Source organism: Callorhinchus milii, unplaced genomic scaffold (assembly GCF_018977255.1).
Source record: "Callorhinchus milii isolate IMCB2004 unplaced genomic scaffold, IMCB_Cmil_1.0 Scaffold4, whole genome shotgun sequence".
NCBI classification, from domain to species: domain Eukaryota; kingdom Metazoa; phylum Chordata; class Chondrichthyes; order Chimaeriformes; family Callorhinchidae; genus Callorhinchus; species Callorhinchus milii.
Window position 1 is genome coordinate 15,500,901 of NW_024704745.1, and position 19,585 is coordinate 15,520,485.

The 19,585-nt window shown below is 40.6% G+C and overlaps 1 protein-coding gene across 1 annotated transcript; it reads right to left on the bottom strand.

Moving 5' to 3' along the window:
• Positions 1-10,940: 10,940 nt before the first annotated feature.
• On the bottom strand, positions 10,941-15,559 carry LOC103190105 (putative potassium channel regulatory protein). Its single transcript, XM_007910759.2, is given in 3 exon segments — positions 10,941-11,451; positions 14,974-15,197; positions 15,199-15,559. Coding segments are annotated over 3 exon segments (825 nt in total). The 5' UTR covers positions 15,544-15,559; the 3' UTR covers positions 10,941-11,195.
• Between the last annotated feature and the right edge of the window lie 4,026 nt (positions 15,560-19,585).

Consider the following 19,585-nt stretch of genomic DNA (forward strand, 5'->3'; position numbering starts at 1 on the left):
AAGTTGGCTGCCACATTTGCCTGGATGATTGTGTGATAAACTGCCATCATTTGATTAGGGAGGTAGGAAAATATACTCAACTTTTTAAGTGGTGGAAATATAAAAACAGATACAACTAGTATATCTTGCAAGATATAATCTTGGCCAAATTTTGTTTGTTTTGAAAATGTTGCCAATCTATACCAAGGCCTCAATACTAAAAAAAAATATATTTTATAATCGTACCTAACTGATAAGAATCCCTGCACACACATAAGGTGCTTAAAAATATTTTTGGGATGTAATGGATCTAGGTTAAACGTAGAAAACTATTGTTGTAGTTCTCTTCAGCACAACAGGCATGTCCCATCTCCTCCATTGCCTTTTTTCATGGTTAAAAGGCATGGCTTTCACGACTTGGAACTTTTTCTCTGTATATTTTTTCTCCACTAAGTTGAGATCCAAGTAGTTTTTAAGCTATTTTTTATCAAATTGATTTAAATCCTAATAACTTGCTTAAACACACATGATTTTAAGCAGCACTTCAGTGGAGTTGAGAAACATTGCAGCTTGTACTTTCATAATTGATTTACAGGTTCCCCACACAAGTGCTTTCATTGGGCTCAGTACAGTTATAAAATATATATTTTTAAAAATCTTGAAATCAGCTAAAACAATATTTAAATTTGGGCATTCTTTTCTTCTAATATGTTTGCTATGGTATGTCCCAGAATTCAGTAAATATATTCATAGGTATCTGAACTTAAACACCTAACACAGAATATTATGTTGAAATGACTCGTGCTAACACATGTTTAAACCGTGCAAGTTGCAAACTTCACTAATTAAAATGTTTACTCGTCCCATGTTTAGTGTTATGTAAGGTTACATGAATATTTTATGCTCAAACATTGACTCTAGCTTACCAAGCCTCATGTTAGATTTTTTTTTGAGTCAGTGGGAAGAACCCCTGCTCCCATGTTTGTCTGTCTTAAGTCCTGCCGGTGAGCCAGGGTGACTGCTTTGTGATTAGCAGTGCCCTGGAGTACTGCAGACCCATTTAGCTCAGGAACTTGGAAGACTGAGACCACCACAGATGCCCAAACGCATTGAATTAGAACAGGAGACCCTGTTTATCCACAGCCTTCCACCCTCAACAGGATAGTCCCCAATTGGAGGTTCAGAGCTTCAACAGCAACTGTTTACAAATCAAGGTGGATACCAAGCACTGCATATACAAACATGTATTCACAAATCCAGACTTCAGGTAAAGTGCCCGCCGTGAAACTGTCTCCACCTCCAGATGTTAAGCAACAGGTCAGAATAGGCCAGAGCCCTCCTTCCCTGCCGATACCCCTTTCTTATCAAACATCTACCTCACTGGTGGCTGTGGTACGTTCAATCTAGACTAAATTTGTGTTCCAGTTTCACAGTCACTGTATGAGACTCCTAATGTATTCTTCTGTCCAACTCACTCCAGTTTTCTTCCTGTCCACAATCTATTTTAAGCATTAGTTTACCAATGTTTCATTTTACTTTTTCTTGCTTGGACTCTGTTTTTATCAACAATAACTTGTGTTTATATAGGGCCCTTCATGCAGCGTCCTGGAGCGCTTGACAGAGGCAGAGTCTGACGCCAAGCCATGGGGAGAGGGAGGAGGTGATCGTAAGCATGATTAAAATGAAGGGTCTTTAGGCAGGATTTGAAGGTGGGAAGGAGGGGGCAAGGTGGAGGGATTGAGGGAGAAAGTTACAGAGTTTCAGGGGGTAGTGGATGAAGGCACAGCCGGCCACCGTTGGTGGAGCAGAGGAGACAAGGGACAAATAGTAGGCCGGAGTCAAACGAGCGGAGGCAGTGTGTGGTTGAGTAGGGGGTAATTTGGATAGGTAGGGAGAACCAGCTGGGATGTGACGAAGCGTGGATGAGGGTTTCGGCCGTGTTGGTTTTGATGTACGGACAGAGGTGGGAAATGTGACGTAGGAGGAAAAAAGCGGTCCTGGTAAGGGAATCGTCGTAGGGTAGAAAGGAAAGCTGGGGATGGAACCTGACGCCGAATTTGCACATAAGTTTGGTGAGTCTGAGGGAGAACTCGAGGTTGTGGGCGTCTTATCTCCCACAGGAGATAAGACATTGACGGGAGCCAAAGTGTATGGCTTCTGTCTTGCATACATTCGGCTGCAGGAAATGTGCACTCATCAAGGCCTTGATGTCTGTCAAACAAGCTGACAGGACATCAGCAAACTGGGAGTCACAGCTGGAGGAGGAAAAGTAGATTTGGGTGTCATCCATATCCATGTTGTGAAGTCCTGTAGCTCAGTAGTTAGAGCACTTGCCTCACACCTGGGTTTGATTCCCGGCAGGGCAAAACCTTGGGCAAGTTTCCTTACTCCACACACCTGATAATAATCCCTCAAGATTAAAAAAAATAATAATTTGGTCACTTCAATCCACGACTGTTTGTGGGACACTGCTGTGCGCAATTGGCTGCCGCATTTCACCCACAAAAAAAAATGCAGTCAATTCACTTTACAGTATATTCTGTGAAGTGCTTTGAGACGTCTAAAAGACGTGAAAAGCGCTATATCAAATTCAAGGATTAATATTATTTGATTTAGACCTGAACACTAAAAGACAACCTGGAAGTATGAGCTCCCTGAAGTTTCTGTATGAGAAATATGTATGTCTACCCCGCAGGTGACCGGGCGGAGGTGGGAGGAAAAACTATTTGCTGAGATGTATTGTTGGCGGTTTGTTAAGTAGGACTTGAGGAGGATGATCGACTGTCGAACTCGACGGAGAGGTCCAGGAGAATAAGGAGGCAGAGGGAGCCTGATCACAGAGAGGGAGGACGTCATTTGTTACTTTGACTAGCTCTGTCTCTGTGCTGTGGGCAAGGCGAAAACCAAACTGGAGGTGTTCGAGTAGGGAATGGAGGGAGAGGTGTGAGCAAAGTTGATTTGCAGCGACTTGTTCCTTTATATCAGGTATTCATTTTATTTGTTCTTCACCATTACCTCTTTTTATTTTTGTATCCAATAACAATGGCCTCATTCAGGTTTTAAATGGGCTGTATGTACAGCATGAAAATGGGCCATTCAGCCCAACTAGTCCACAGGAGTCTCCTCTCACTCCTTACCCTTATATTCCCTTCTCCATTGAGTATGTCTTAGCTTTCTCTTAAAAATGCATCTCCATTACTTCAACCACTGCTTCAGGCAGCAAGTTCCACTACTTTACTTTATGAGGTCTAATCACAGACAATTCTAAATGACCCCTACACTTTAAGAATACCTGTTATTTTCTGGTACCGGTATTATATAGCTGTCTCAGTCTTCCTTTAGTTAATATTTTTAAATTAGGGGGACTTTATTTTAACCTCCTCTTCAATTCTGCAGGCCTTTGCAGGTTTTAACTTTTACTCATTTGTCTGAGCACTGAAAAATTCTGGAAAGTTTTATTTTCTTGTACTTCACTGTTTTCAAATTCCTGCTGACAAATTTCCTTTGTCTTGGTACCTAACTTTGTTGAATCCACTTTACTTTTTTTGACTGAATTTAATTAGATTTGAAAATAAAATAATTTTTCAGATGTTAAACCATATTAAGATTGCATCCAAATTGTTCTCCATTAATGTGAATATTGTTTACTCCAAGCTGTACCAATAACATTGCAGCACTGCAAATTCCAATTGGTGTATTGACCCCTAGTATTCCCAGTACTGATGTTTATGGCCAAATATTGATCATTGAACAAGTTATCTTGGGAAGCAAATCGATTAGCTTATTCAGTAAAACGTGCTTCCCAAACTGGTGTAAATGAGTTTGAGTTGCAGCGTAAATAAAGAACAATTAACTTCCAAATCAGAGGATTAGCTCCGCACCAAAATACTCCATTACCTGAAAACAATCGTAACAGCTTAAACCCATGCCACTACGGATTCCCTAAGCAGTTTCAAAATCTGCACCAAGCTGACTAAGTAATTTGCTGCCGAAGATAGCCATGACAGATGGATCCAATGCTTGATGCCGAGATATGACATCATGTTTTGTGGATTTTCCATCTGTTCCAGTATTTCCCCTGGATTCAAACAGAATGCCTGGTAGAAATTAAAGTAATGAAGTGCATCGGACTCCAATACAGCAATCTTCCACATAGCTTTATATTTTCAGCCCAGGAAAGTATGTTCATAAAGTATCTCTTGGTTATCACAACTCAATTTGTACCTCACAGAAGCTTCATGTCTGTCTCTACTTAGAAGACTTCTGGAGTGTGACTGCAGATGACATCTTCCATATGGAGTATGTATTTATGAAATGCATTTAGATCTGATGGTGGTGTGTAATGAACAGTTTTAAGCTTTCCTAATGGCTTACTGGTTAAAGGCACTACTAATGGCCTACTCTAACTCATTGTTTCCCAGGACCTCAAGATGGCTACTCGTTACTTCTCTTGGACTTCATCCTTTCTGCAATCTACAGTTTTTTTTAAAAGTGTAATTACTGTACTGTCTTGATTTTATTAACCTGGTTAGTCTGCTACTTATTGGGTTTTGACTATACCTGTGTTTTTCAATTTAAAAAAAATTGCTTAACTAGGTTTGTATTGATTATTTTGTTTTTTGTTGTGCTATATTTGTAACAAATGGGAAAGTGGTAAGACTTGCTTATCCAACTGTGAAGACTTTGTGGTGATGTAGCAGCACATAATGGTTTGTGAGTTGTATGGAGATACAGGCCATGTTGTGCTGCCATATGAACACAAGAGTTTAATCTGTTTATTTCCATTAAAATGTCAATTTATATCGTGGGTTTAATTCTAAACACCTTGACCTAGTACATGGGCGTATTATACTTTGAAAGTGAGCCCAATTATTGATGTCAGCAGTGCTTTAGCAGCACGTAAATATTGGAGTTACGCTTTTTCCAATGCCCCCAGTATTAATTGTGCTGCTGGAGTAAGGCTGACTGTTTCTGCTGCTACCAGAGGTCACAAAGGAGCCCTCGGTCTACAAGGGGTGCTACAGGTAAGATGAGGTTTGACAGCATTTTGTAATGAATTAAACTGAACAAAGTTTCAGAAGAATAATTTGCCATTTTAAGAAATGTGTGTGAAAGAATTTTTCAAATATACTGAGAGGCAGAAAGATTAAATAAAATGAATTCCATTATTAAATAATTCTCTTGTATGTATTTATGTAATACCTAATATTAAATAAAATGCATTCCATTATTAAATAATTCTCTTGTATGTATTTATGTAATACCTAATATCTAAATATATCTATACTTACATTAGAATAATTGGTCCGTACTATTGATTCTTGCCTTGAATGAAAAATATGCCTTTTTGGACTAAGCAGGTTCTTTGAATCCAACAGAATTAATACTTTAATTTCTTTGGGAACATGACCTAGATTCAGGTCTTCACTATGTTGATTTTTGATCAAATTACAAACTTATTCATAATGAAGTAACGTGTTTTTAAAACTTAATTGCATAAATATGCCATTCAGCCGAACTAGTCCATTGCTATTCTTTATACTCCACACGAGTCCCCGTCCTTCCAAATGCTCTTTCCCACATATCCCCTTATTTCCCTTTCCTTTAGGTATGCATCAAGTTTTCTCTTAAATCTATTGATGTTTTCTGCTTAAACAGCAATAAGGTTGATGATAATAATAATAATCCTTACATTTGATATAGCGCTTTTCACGTCGGGAGGACGTCCCAAAGCGCATCACAGAACACACTGTAAAGTGAATTGACTGTATATTTGAAGACTGAAGCTCTTTACTTCCAATTGTGGAACTGTCACTTGATGAGTAAAGATATGTATCTGAGATATTTCCATTCCAGACAATGGGAAATTCTCACGTGTAAATGGCATGCATATATGGAACTCTGTCTAGTTTAGTATACATACACTGATTGGTTTCTGCATGTATCAAACCCTGACTGACCATTAAAACATTTTTGGTCAGAACTCTGAATGGCCAAAACCTCTGCATTGAATCAAGACCGTCTATTCCCTTGAAGCCTGCTCTTAACTATCTTCTTAGTTTGAAAGCAAAAAAGCAAAGATTAGACTGGAAAAGTACACTTAATCCCATACTACAACAACGAATTACATTTGTATAACGTCTTTCGTGTCGGGAGGATGTCCCGGGGTCCTGAATATTTTTTTTTCTCTCTGGCACCACATTCTTCTCCGTTAATCCTTAGCGTGGTATCTTTCTACAAATTATATTCTACACAAAAATAGGAATAAACAAAGTTTTAACGAAGATTTAGAAGGTTCCACACCGTACGGTTTTGTATGTAAAATCTTGGAACAATAAAATGGTTATTTTAAAAACTGACATTTTTTAAAAACTTGCACATACGAGGAAGGACTGGTGTTTGCAATTTGATTAGAAGTTTCTGATCACGGAACACTACATTTTTTTATCATGGCAGTAGCCATTTTCACAGGTCCCTGTACCAGACTACATTTGAAGTTTCTCTTCAGACAATTGTGAACTCCCAAGGATACTTGGCAGTATCAACTACAAATCCAGGATTTCCAAAAAGAGTCCTACTGTGCCAAGCCCCTTTATTGCTTATGTTCAAGAACAATGCCTTTCAGTGTTCAGGGAGCAAACTGTCAAACAATTGGATATAAAGTAGAACATCATCTGATGAGTCTATGGTTTCTTGTGAATAAAACCTGTCTTGAAAAACTACATGGCAGTGTATATCAATACACCAAAGAGACCTAATCCCGCTGTTGTGATCCAATCAAAATACAAATTACATTTATACAAAGACTTTCATGTAGGAGAATGTCAAAGTGCTTCACATGAAGTATGAGAATGAGGAATATGACTGAAGGCATGATCAAAGAGGAATTTTGAAGGTGAGTTGGTTGGTAAAATCCAGTCTGAAGATGATACAGCTGGATGAGAATTTCAGTGGTGGCAGGCGTAAGATGGTATGTAGGCAGGCAATGTTTTCGAGGTGGAAAAAACTTTCCTTGATCACAGCCTAGCTAATATGTCTTAAAGGAGAGATAAGAGTTGTTCAAAAACATTGAGGTTACACCTAAAGTGAAGTATAGTTAACAACCAGGATGGTTGATGAATTGAGATCCAAGGTTTTGGTTTTGTTGATATTCCGCTGAAAGCAAGTGATGCTGATTTAGAATTTACAAGCTGTGCCCGTTGCAGCTTCACTTGCAACCAAAGGATCCAATATGGAATGTAGATTGACACACAGACAGACATTTCGTCTTTATTTATACTCAGTTGGAAGGACTCCTTTAATATTTTTTTTCACAGTCTCACTGTCTTTCTCAGACTCTCTCTCGGTTTCTCTCACTCTCAGTCTCTCTCTCTATCTCTGTCTCTCTTTCTCAGTTTCTCTCTCTAACTCTTTCTCTCTTGGTCTCTTTCTCAATCTCTCTCTGTCACTCTCACTATCTCAATCTCTCTGTCTTTCTCTCAGTATCTCTCCCACAAAATAGTCACTACACTTTATAATATACTAGCTGTACCAGTTGCAGCTTCGCTTGCAACCAAAGGATCCAATATGGAATGTAGATTGACACACAGACAGACATTTTGTTTAGACATTATACTCAGCTGAAAGGACTCCTGTGGGAGGACTTCTTCAGTATATTTTCTCACAATCTCTCTGACTCTTCCAGTCTCCCTCTCTCTCACTATCTCAGTTTCTCTCTGTCTCTATCCCAGTCTCTCCCATAAAACACACAGTCACTACACTTTATAATATATTTTCTCTCTCAGTTTCTCTGGCTCTCTCACTATCTCAGTCTCTCGCTCTGTCTGTCCCACATGGGAGGACTGTAGCTCACATGACAACTCTCACAGTCGCAGATTTTTTTTGTCTGCAAGCCATTATATTCTGTATGTCACAATGGATAATGTCACAACCGAGTGACGTGGCAGCATGATTAAGGATACCTCATATTGTGAGGCTTAAGTTTTACCATAGTTCATGAATGATAGGAGATTCCCCCAAAAAATATGCCCATGACACTGCCAGGTGCATGACTTTTCTGATGAGGTATAAATCATGTCTGTCAATCAGTTATTGTTTGATTGTCAGATGCACTGACAGACAGACATTGTCGTTTTATTGTATAAATGACTCACAGTCACTCAGGACAGCAATGGGCCTGGAATCTAGGATGTAGGCAAAGGTAACTAGTTAAGTATCATTGGCATGCGTGTGGAACTTGACCCCATGTTGGCAGGTGATGCCTCGGCATTCTCCGTTACCAGGGCAGATATCATAGAATGAATTATCTGTTTATGTGCTGTAATAGTCTGTAGGATTCATCTTCCCCAGTCTAGATCAGGTTTTGATTACCAAACCAAAGAACTGAATATTTGTAACTTAAGAGCACTTGTAAGCATTTTAGAGTCATCATGATGATTGAACCTCAAAATTATGGTTTTCCTAAACGCATTCTGTTCTGTTAGAATATGTTTAAAAATGACCCCCTCCCTCCACTTATGAATAATGATAGCACTCAAAATTAGTTGAAAACCCCTGGGTGCTGCTATTTTGGATTCAAGATTGGGGATTATTTCCAATGGTCTTTGAATTTATTCCAAGAAAATAACTTTCAGTGATTGCTCATGGGTCACTTACCTGTTTTAGGGGTGCTCCATCTGGTGATAGTTATTGAACATTCATTAAGTAACACAAACCTGCATGATCACAGAACTATTTTTTTGGCAAAGGAGAGAACACATTGAGGTCCTCAGCAGATCAACAATGAAAACAACAATTTAAGGTAGAGTCAAATGTAGGGCCTAAATTTTAAATACAAGAACAATCACTTCTGGGTTAAAACAAAATGCTGTCACTTAGACCAGAAAATGAACACTTACCCTTAGATGAGTTCTTTATCTGCTGGTAGTTATTGAACGTTCCTTAAATAACACAAGCAACCCTTAAACTACCACAAATATTACTCTCTAATTCTTTGTAAAACTGATATACTATACAAATGTGTTTTAATTCAAGCTCCCTTCATACCCCAACATAGAAAACAAATCTGATATTTTCTGCCTATCATTACATGTCTCTTTGTTGAAAAAGAACCTTTCCAACAGATCTTTGTGAATAAATTCCTTTGAGAAATCATACTTTCTGATAAAGTTATTAGCGACATATGTTTTGGATCAATGAAAATTCAAGCCAACTGGAATATCTTTCTCAAATACCCCCATTGTAGTACTGATTCATTTACTGAACTGAATGAGAAGTGGGCCCCAAAAATGAATTGGTTGGTATATTCTTTGATTATTTCTTGGTCCTGCTTTTGCCAAGTCAGTGAGGCAATATGATCTACCTGTTTTAAAAAGAAAAACTATTCCTTTTGGTGTAGTCTTTGAAGTCAATTTATAATCATGCAAGGTTTCTCCATCAACATTTGTAAATATGTGATGTCTTGGTATGCAGTATTATGTGATGCTGGGTTGTGAGCTCAAGCCCAACATTGTTCCTACTCCTTTTCACAAACTAATGTATTCCCAATTCTAGCTAAATAACTGGAGAAGGACCAAGATAGTTGTATCGACCTGGCTCAGTTGGTAATAGTTTTGTCTCAGGCACAGAAGGTTATAATAAAATAATAATCCTTGCAGATGATATAGCGCCTTATGTCAGTCGTCTCAAAGCACTTCGCAGAATATACTGCAAAGTGAATTGACTGTTGTCTACCCTGACTGCACAAATCTACAAGGGAAAATTACCTCTAGGAATATTGAGCTCTTAAAGGATATTTTATTAACGTGTATGTAGATTTTTTTTAACCTACTCCTTTCATATAACATGTATTATCCATTCTAATCTGCCATTTCCTGTTCCCACATTTTAAATGCAAATGATGACTGATTTCAGGGAGCACCAATATCACTTGATACGTACTGTATAATGTAAAAATGTTTGGTACATATGTTCAGATTTAGATGTCATTAAAAAGCTGGATGGATTCTAGATAAGCATTAAAGATTCCATGACACTCTGAAAAAAAAGGAAGTTTCTTCCTGTGTCTTCTCTCAATCACACTCAGAAACTTTATTTACAAAATAGGACAAATAAATAAATAAATGCAGTCAGAGTTAACACCCGCTGCACAAAGAACCAAGAAAAAGGATTGTTGGCCAAGACACTGCAGACTGTGAAATGCATTTTAATGATTATGGAATTGAACTCTCCCCTCTAGTCGCCGAGACCCTTAGCTATGCTTTCAACACATCCAGGCTTGAACTATGCTAACTGCCTGCTCGGCAGATTTCCCAACTTTTATCTCCACAGACTACAAATTATTCAGAAATCTGCAGCTCATGACCTCTCCAGCACCCAAGTCTGTGAGCAGATCACCCCTATCCTCACCCAGCATCACTGGCTCTGTAACCACTCAGAATCGAATTCAAGATCCTTGTCCTCGCTTTCAAAGCTGTCCACGGTCTTGCTCCCTACCTCTGCAGCCTACTAGTACCTTCCTGCTCCTTCTGCTTGATAGACACTGGCCTGCTCCATGTAACCCTGCCCTGACCTCCCTGCGTCTTGATAAATCAAGACATGATAAGGCGCTATATCAAATGCAAAGATTATTATTGATAATCCAGAGAATGTATGAAGAGAGAATAATGACATTGATTTACATAGAATATTATAGAATAGAAACTAGTCTGTGCTAATGTCATACTGAACTGTTTAAGTGCTCTGGGACACCTCACCAAGTGAAGGGCGCTATATAAATGCAAGTTGTTTATTTCTCAGGATGAAATATGTCTATACAGATGGAGCATATATATTGTAACAGTTGAAATTAAGTGTGTTGAGAATATATTGTGGACTTTGTAAAATTAAAGACTAATAAAAGAGGAAAGAATGACCTATTGCTGAATAATATTCTTTTTCACAACAAATTTACACATGAAATATCCAAGTAACATTAATTTTTATTTGAATGGATTTACCAAAATATTCTTGACAACTACATTACATCTCCCCGCAAGAAATCAGGGGTGTTCCATGGTTCCATGCTGGGTAGATGTCTTCTCTACAACATGATACAATACAAAATGAAATTTGAATCAATACATATGTGGTAAATGTTCTTAAACATATCCATATGCTTTTAATCAAAATGTGCCACAACGCAGAACCTGTTGACAGTTCTGACATGGTGCAGTTTATCATTTCCTTTTGGACTGTGATTTTCCTGATTTTAAATATACTGCATTCACACTTTCGCCTCCCTGCTGCTCAGAAATAGTAAGAAGCTCACTTCTCCTGGTTCGCTCGAACGTATAACATTCCACTTTTTCCTTTGGAGAAATTGTCCTGGTGCTGATGAGACGGAATCCTTCCCTCAATAAAATGTCAACAAGTAGACCCAGGACATTGTTGCCATTGATAAGCTTTCTTTGATCGGGATGAATCGACACATACCTGAAACAATCAAGTAGCAATCACAATAAAATAATCATTCTATATATCCAATTGGAATGGAGATTATTGAAGTATAAAACATTCTTCCAAATACTCATCATGAACATAATTTGATGACACAGTCCTGGAATAATAGAGTCTAATTTTCTGTATTTCTTAATGGGATTGCTTAGAAAGGAATAAAGTTAAAATCAACCAGTGGGAACTCTGAAAATGTATGGGTTGGCGTAACCTACAATGCAAATTTGGCCTATGAGCAGAGACTGGAGGAACTGTGACTTTGGTCAATGAAACAATTACAATTCTGAGGAGTTTTGATAGAATCAATAAAGAGAAATTAGGTTAGAAGAATTTTTTTCACACACAGATAGGACTGCCCTGCTGGAAATTCTGCTTGAGACAGACTTGCTTGGGTTTGAGGTGGGACCTGAAGGAGGCTAAGGAGGGGGTGAGGCGGAGTGATTGGGGGATGCAATTCCAGAAGTTGGGGTTCTTAACCAGTGGCTGAAGGTTCTCCCGCCAATGGTGGGGTGGGTGGGTAGGGGGATGAGGAGCAGGCCAGAGCCAGCTGAGGGGAGGGAATGGGCGGGTTGGTAGGGGGTTAGGATTTCATGGAGGTAGGGTGGGGCGAGGCCATGGAGGACTTTGTAAGTGAGGACCAGGATCTTGAACTGGATCCTCTGAAGAATAGGGAGTCAATGGAGTTGGGCGAGAATGGGGGAGATGGGGTCATGGAGTTTGGTGCAGGAGAGGACACGGGCTGCAGAGTTCTGGATTATCTGCAGCCTGCGGAGGGAGGAGTTGGGAAGGCCGACAAGCAGGGCATTTGCATAGTCGACCCTGGATGTGATGAAGACATGAACAAGAGTTTCAGCGGCCTGAGGGGTGAGGTAGTGACGGAGTCGGGCGATGTTACGGAGATGAGGGAAGGCAGAGCGGGTCATGGCTTGGATGTGGGGAAGAAAAGGCAGTTGAGGGTCGAACAAGACACTTAGGTTCCTGACTGGCTTGGTGAGTTGTAGTGTGCAACCATGGAGGTTGATGCCAGAGCCTGAGGTGCTGAGGCGCTGGGGTGAGCCAATCAGAAGGGCCTCAGTCTTGTTCACATTCAACTATAGGAAATTTGCCTTCATCCAGGACTTGATGTCCGACAGACAGTCTGTCAGGACAGCAGTGGTCCTGGAGTTGAGAGTGGAGGTAGAAAGATAGTTGGGTGTCATCGGCATATCTATGGAAGTTGACTTCATGTCTACGGATGATGTCACCAAGGGGGAGCACGTAGATATTAAAGAGGAGAGGGTCAAGGACAGAGCTCTGGGGGATGCCAGATGTGACAATGCGGGGGCTGGAGGAGAAACTATTAGAGGCAACAAAGTGGAGACGGTGAGAGAGATAGGAATCGAACCAGGCAAGGGCAGGTCCGCAAAGATTAAGTAAAGAGGAGAGGTGGTGTATGAGGATGGAGTAGTCCACCGTGTTGAAGGCAGCAGAGAGGTCGAGGGGGACAAGGAGGCAGAGGGAGCCCTGATCACAGATGTTTAGAATGTCATTGTCAGTGACTTTGACCAGGGCTGTTTCCGTGCTGTGGGCAGCGCGAAGCCGGATTGGAGGAGTTCAAAGAGGGAACGGCGAAAAAAGAGGAGCGTAGCTGGGATGTGACAACTCGTTCCAGGACCTTGGAGAGGAATGGGAGGTTAGAGATGGGGCGGTAGCTGGACAGTAGAAAAGGTTTTTCCAAGATGGGGGTGATGGTGGCTGTTTTTAGGGGGGTAGAAACTGAACCAGTGGACAAGGAGAGGTTGAAGACGTCGGACAGGAAAGGGGTCAGAAGATGGAGCTGGGAGATGAGGAGAGAGGTGGGGATGGGATCGAGGGAGCAGGTGGTGGGTTTCAGTTTGCGGACAGTCATGGTGAGGGAGGAGAGAGAGATAGGGTCGAAGAAGTAAAGGGGGGAATGGGTGGGGAGTGGGTCATGAGGGAGAGGTGATCTGGGGGTGGCTGTGGACGGGGCAGAGGTGGCTGAATGTATCCCCTCGATTTTGGATTCGAGGAAGTCCAGCATCTCACAGTTTGAGGAGAGGATGGGCAAGGCATGGGGTGGACGGAGGGGACGGTTTGTAGTGGAAAAGAGAAGCCTGGGGTTGTACTTTGCCTCCAAGATAAGCTTGGAGTAGAAGCAGAATTTGGCAGAGGCAAGAGCACAGCGGTAGGTCTTGGTGTGGTGAAGCCAAATCTGCCGATGGACCGTTAGTCTGGATTTGGTCCAGGCACGTTTGGTAGCTCGCATTTGTGCCTTGAGGGAACGGAGATGGCTGGTGCACCAGGGGGCTTTACGGGAGTATGAGGCAGTTCGGGAGGTAAGGGGGGCAAGGGAGTCCAGAATGGAGGAGAGGGAGTTGTGGAGAAAAGAGAGGGGAGATCGGTCAGTGAGGGCCAGAGGTGTAGGAGTTCAGATGACTAAAGGGGAGTAGCGAGGGAGAGGGAGGAATTTTTTTCCTATGGATGGTATGTGATGGTGGAGGGTTGAGAAAGGGGAAGAGGTACGGAGGTGTTGAGGGAGATAAAGTGATGAGTAAACTTTAGAGTATGGGGGAAGGGCAGATAAATGGATTGAAAGAGCCATCCCACAGACAGGACGGGTCGAATGGCCTCCTGTTCTTTAAATTACTGTGGTTCTGTTTCCATCTATATTAGCATCTTTCACATCAGGTGGACATCCCATGGCGCTTAGCTACTTGAGGTTATTGAAAGAAACTGTCATTGCAGAACCCGGATCATGGAATTCTATTAAGAAATATCACAAATTAGACTAATGCCTTTTTAATTTGTACTTCACTTTTAATTTGTACTTCACTTTTCACAGGTTGAGCCAGTACGTTGGCTTGATTTTCACTCCTGACAACAACAGCACCTTTCACATGGGATAATGTCTTGCGGTGCTCTGAGACATCGCCTGGGGGAGCTATTTTGAAGAATAGTTTAATTCACACTCTTGAAAATTCTAGAGTATTTCGAAAGACCACTTTTAAACTCTTCAAAATTTAGTAGCGATAGATTTTTAAAAAATAATATCAAAAGTCTCACACACAATTTGGGAATTGTATGCATGCACTTAGTTCTCACAAAAAAAGACTCCAAAATTGAATGAATTAATAGTCCCCAATATGATGCCATGAAGAGTTTCCCACTGTATGCTTCCAAGTCGTATAAATGCATCATCATTTTAAAAAATCCTGTGTACTCAAAGGACAATTTTGAATAAATGTTACCAATGTATCAAATAGTTGCACCAAATAGCTTTTACTTTATCCTACCAAATCACTTGAGAGAATTACAATCCTCAGGAAAGGGAGATGTAAGTTCAACACTGTACAGTTCTATTACAGAATTGAAAATAAATAGGTTGCTGATTATTACATGTAGAAGAATCCCACTAATACGATTACCTCAAACAATACATTGTGAATAAACATATATACAAAAAAAATTAGAAAAGAATTTGTATAATAGAAGCTAGCTTACCTTGACAGCTCATCCCCAGTTGAGTAGTCAGTTCCACAGTGAAAGACTAGATCGTGATGAGAAGGCCTCTGTAATGATACTGGAGCCATCAATTTCTGGGCTGAGAATGAGTGGTTCCAGTTCTCGCCAGGCTGTTCTGCATAGACTACAATCCGATCAGCCAATGTTTCGATGGTACTGTTACAGGAACAGAAAAGTCTGAAAAAAGAGTAATGTTTCCTGGAGGGAGAATCTTACCTCCAAGATCTCAGGTCTTTGTTTGAAACGGTTCTGGTTGAGAAGGTCAACCAAAGATGGGAGATCGTAGAAATCTGCTTCCCTTGCCAATCTGTTAAAATCAGAGAAGTCAGGAGGAAGGGTGAGTTCACAAGTCCTCAGAAAGTCCAGGATATAACGGAATAAACTACCATCCCTGTTGACGAAAAACTGTCCATTGACTGGTCGGATATCAGGGTCACCTCCTTCCAACATCCGTGCGAGCTTAGAATCTCGCCATTTCCTGAGGGTAGCAGGAGAGGTAGCAAACTTTGTCCCACCAACATTCAAAATTATAACCTCAGATTTGTTCATTTTGTATCAAGTTGAACCCTTTTATTTTCTTCAAATTGATATTATGCCGTTTCTTAGTTGTACCCAAGGGCAAACCCAAGAGCTAACAAAAACATCACTAGTTATTTGGTTTGTTTCCAAGCAACTCAACTGTAAACATAAACAACTGAGAGTGCTGTCAAGGAAATGTTATGGAAGGGTTTTCAACAGCCTTGCAAACTGCTTGCGTTTCTGATCATGTTATTGGTGAACACATTTTAGAAGCTAAACGTGACTCACAAAAATCGATTGGAGTTTGAGCAGAAAACTTGCTGGAGATTTTACAGGAATTTTACATTTATGATTAATTTTAAGATGTATTATTACTCTTTGTAAATACCATGGCTGATACAATTTAGCATAAAGAATAATAGTTGGAAGTTCACAGACACAATTCATTGAGAACAGTCTGCGGTAACACCAGGTGGAATATACTTTCTAAATGGGGAAGCAGTAGGTCAGATAAACACAGAGTAGGGGTCCATCTTAATGAGGCGGAATTCATAAATTCTTTCAAAAATAAATTAGATGATTGCTTAACGAAATATTAAAGGGTCTGGAGTTTAAGCTAGAGATCATGATTAAATTAGGTGGCTTGTGAATTGAAGAGCCAAATAGCTTATTCCTATCCCAATGCTGTAGCATAGTGGTTAGACCACTTGTCTCGCATGCAAGAGGATCTGGGCAGGGAGAAACACTAGGCAAGTTTCCTTACTCCACATGCCTCTGTTTACCTAAGAGTAAGTAGGAACCCGGTTGTTATTCGATTGGCAGATTGTTTTTCCAGGGGTAATAATCCCTTCAAAAATAATAATAATAATAATTTGGTCACTCAATCCACGACTGTTTGTGGGACACTGCTGTGCGCAATTGGCTGCTGCGTTTTGCCAAAAAAATACAGTCATAAGGCATATATAAAATGCAAGGATTATTATTATATTATTATAATGCTCTATTTCCCTGAAAACAAAGACGTACAACAGAATATATGCAGTAGAATAAACTATATTATGTTATCTATATACAGAGTAACTAGTGAAATTATATGGCAGTAGAAAAAAAGTTCCCTTTCACATATGCATATCTGTACATTGAGTTTTCACCATGACTTTACCTTCTTTTTATTACACCTGACACAAACACACCAAAAATAGATAAAAACACAATTTAAACAAAAATAAAACTTTTTAAAACACAATGGTATAGGGTCAGACTAGGTGGAATTACTAACCTAATATACAAACCTAAGACCTGAGTGCGATTGCTACATTTGGTAAAATGTCAGTATTTAATGACACTCTGAAGGAACTGGATTCAAACCACCCTTAGGAGACAAAAGTGCGCTAAATGCATTCTGTTCCTCAATTAAGGCATAAAATGTGTTTAGGAATACTGTAATTTTGTCCTCCAGTCATTTCATAACAAACAGAGAAAGAAAGAAGAAACAATAATAATTTGGTCATTCACTCTATCATTGTTTGTGGTACACTGCTGTGTGCAATTGGCTGCTGTGTTTTGCTCACAAAAATATACAGTCAATTCACTTTACAGTATATATTCTGTGAAGCGCTTTGGGATGTCTAGAAGATGTGAAAAGCGCTATATCAAATGCGAGGATTAATATTATTATAGGAGCTCTTATGAGCTGCAATGACTGATAATGATCAAATTATTCAGTTCTACATAGAAAGATAATTTATCTTGCAGTTAATTAATCTAATTCATAGTTGTCAGCGATGAAAGGACAGTGTGCTAACTCAGTCCTTCTTATATTATAAGAAGGAGTTTATAATTATGTCCCAGGGCATGGAGGCACAATATATTCCATCACATTTAATTTAATTTTCAACAATAAAATATTTTAGACAGTTTTACAATGTTAAAATATGCCATTATAAACATAATCTGAGGATAAAATAAAAACTTACATATACTACAACACAAAATTACATTGTATAGTGCCCTTCATCTCGGGAGGCCCTCCCAAGACGCTGGGAAGGAACAATAAATACTTAAGTGGTTATCATTTATTTTGATGTACAAAAAACAGAAAATCATCTGAAGAATTTAATTCTCTGATTTTTTGTATATACCATTACTATAGAAGAGAAGTAGGAATAAAGTCCATTACCAAAATAAAATATAATAATCTGATATTTTTATGCAAATACTTGATGCAACTCATGATTCTGGGTTATTGTATTTGACTAACAAAAGTTAGTAATATTTCATGAATGATGGATTGTGCAGGGCAGGTTTAGGACATACACAGAGGGGAATCCTGGAACAAGTTACAGGTAATGGTTAGGACAATGGATTCATTTACAACATCGGTAGTATTGTGTTTCAGTTAATAAATACTTGACGCTCAAATGGAAGACAGCATAGACACTGTTCTGGAAGAATGAGATGAAATGGGCCAAAGAACCTTTTTTCATCAGAACCTCTTGTGAATACAAAACTTGCAATTCTTTTAAACAGAGGGTATGCATTTTACTTCTGACATTGACTCCACATTTACCAGATAAATTATACAGGGACTGCGGGATGGAGTTCCAGAGGGTGGGGGCAGAATGGCGGAAGCCACGCCTGCCAATAGTGGGGCGAGCAAGGCGGGGGACGTGAAGCAGGCCGGAGCCCGCTGAGTGGAGGGAGTGAACAGGATGGTAGGGGATTAAGAGGTCGGAGAGGTAGGGGGGAGCAAGACAGTGGAGGGCTTTGAAGGTGAAGACCAGGATCTTGAACTGTATCCTCTGTGTGATGGGAAGCCAGTGGAGTTGGGCAAGGATGGGGTGATAGGGGCACGGAGCCTAGTGCGGGAGAGGACACAGGCTGCAGAGTTCTGAATGATCTGCAGCCTGTGGAGGGAGGAGTTGGGGAGGCCGACAAGCAGTGAGTTTGCATAGTCGAGCCTCGATGTAATGAAGGTGTGTATGAGGGTTTTGGTGGCCTGCGGTGTGAGACAGTGTTGGAGCCAGGCACTGTTGTGGAGGCGAGGGAAGGCAGAGCCGATCATGGCACAGATGTGGGGTAGAAAGGATAGTTGAGGTCAAACAAGATGCCAAGGTTCCGGACTGGCTTCGCAAGTTGGAGTGTGCAACCATGGATGGTGATGCTGTCAGCGCCTGAGGTGAGGAGGCGCTGATGGGAGCCAATCAGTAGAGCCTCGGTCTTGTTGACGTTCAACTGAAGAAAGTTAGCTCTCATCCAGGACTTGATGTCTGACAGACATTCTGTCAGGACAGCAGTGGTCCTGGAGTCAAGGGTGGAGACAGAGAGGTAGAGTTGGGTGTCATCCGCATACATGTGGAAGTTGACCCCATGTCTGCGCATGATGTCACCAAGAGGGAGCATATAGATGTTGAAGAGAAGGGGACTACGGACAGAGTCCTGTGGAATGCCACACGAGATGATCTGGGGGCTAGAGGAGAAGCCGTTTGAGGAGATGAAGTTCAGGCGGTATGAGAGGTACAATTCGAACCAGTCAAGGACAGCATCGTGGAGGTTGACGTAGGAAGAGAGGCAGTGGATGAGGATAGAGTGGTCGACGGTGTCGAAAGAAGCAGAGAGGTCAAGGAGGATGAGGAGGCAGAGAGAGCCCTGGTTGCAGATGGACAAAATGTCATTTGTCATTTTGACCAGGGCGGTTTCTGTGCTGTGGGTGGCATGGAAGCCCAATGGGAGGGGTTCGAGAAGGGAGTGGCGGGAAAGGAAGGAGTGATACTGAGAAGCAACAACTCATTCTAGGACCTTGGAGAAGAAGGGGAGGTTGGAGATGGGGCCATAGGTTGGGAGTAGAGAAAGAGTCAGGGAGGGTTTTTTAAGGATAGGAGTAATAACACCGTTTTTTAATGGAGTGGGAACAATACCAGAGGACAGGGAAAAGTTTACGATGTGAAGTCCAGAGTTTATGCTCATGACACCCTCATATCAGAGGACCTAAAACACAACTGCTCTGGGAGGTATGAAATCACTGATTATTCCTGCATTAACTCCTGAAATAATGTATTGAGAGAGTCAGTGG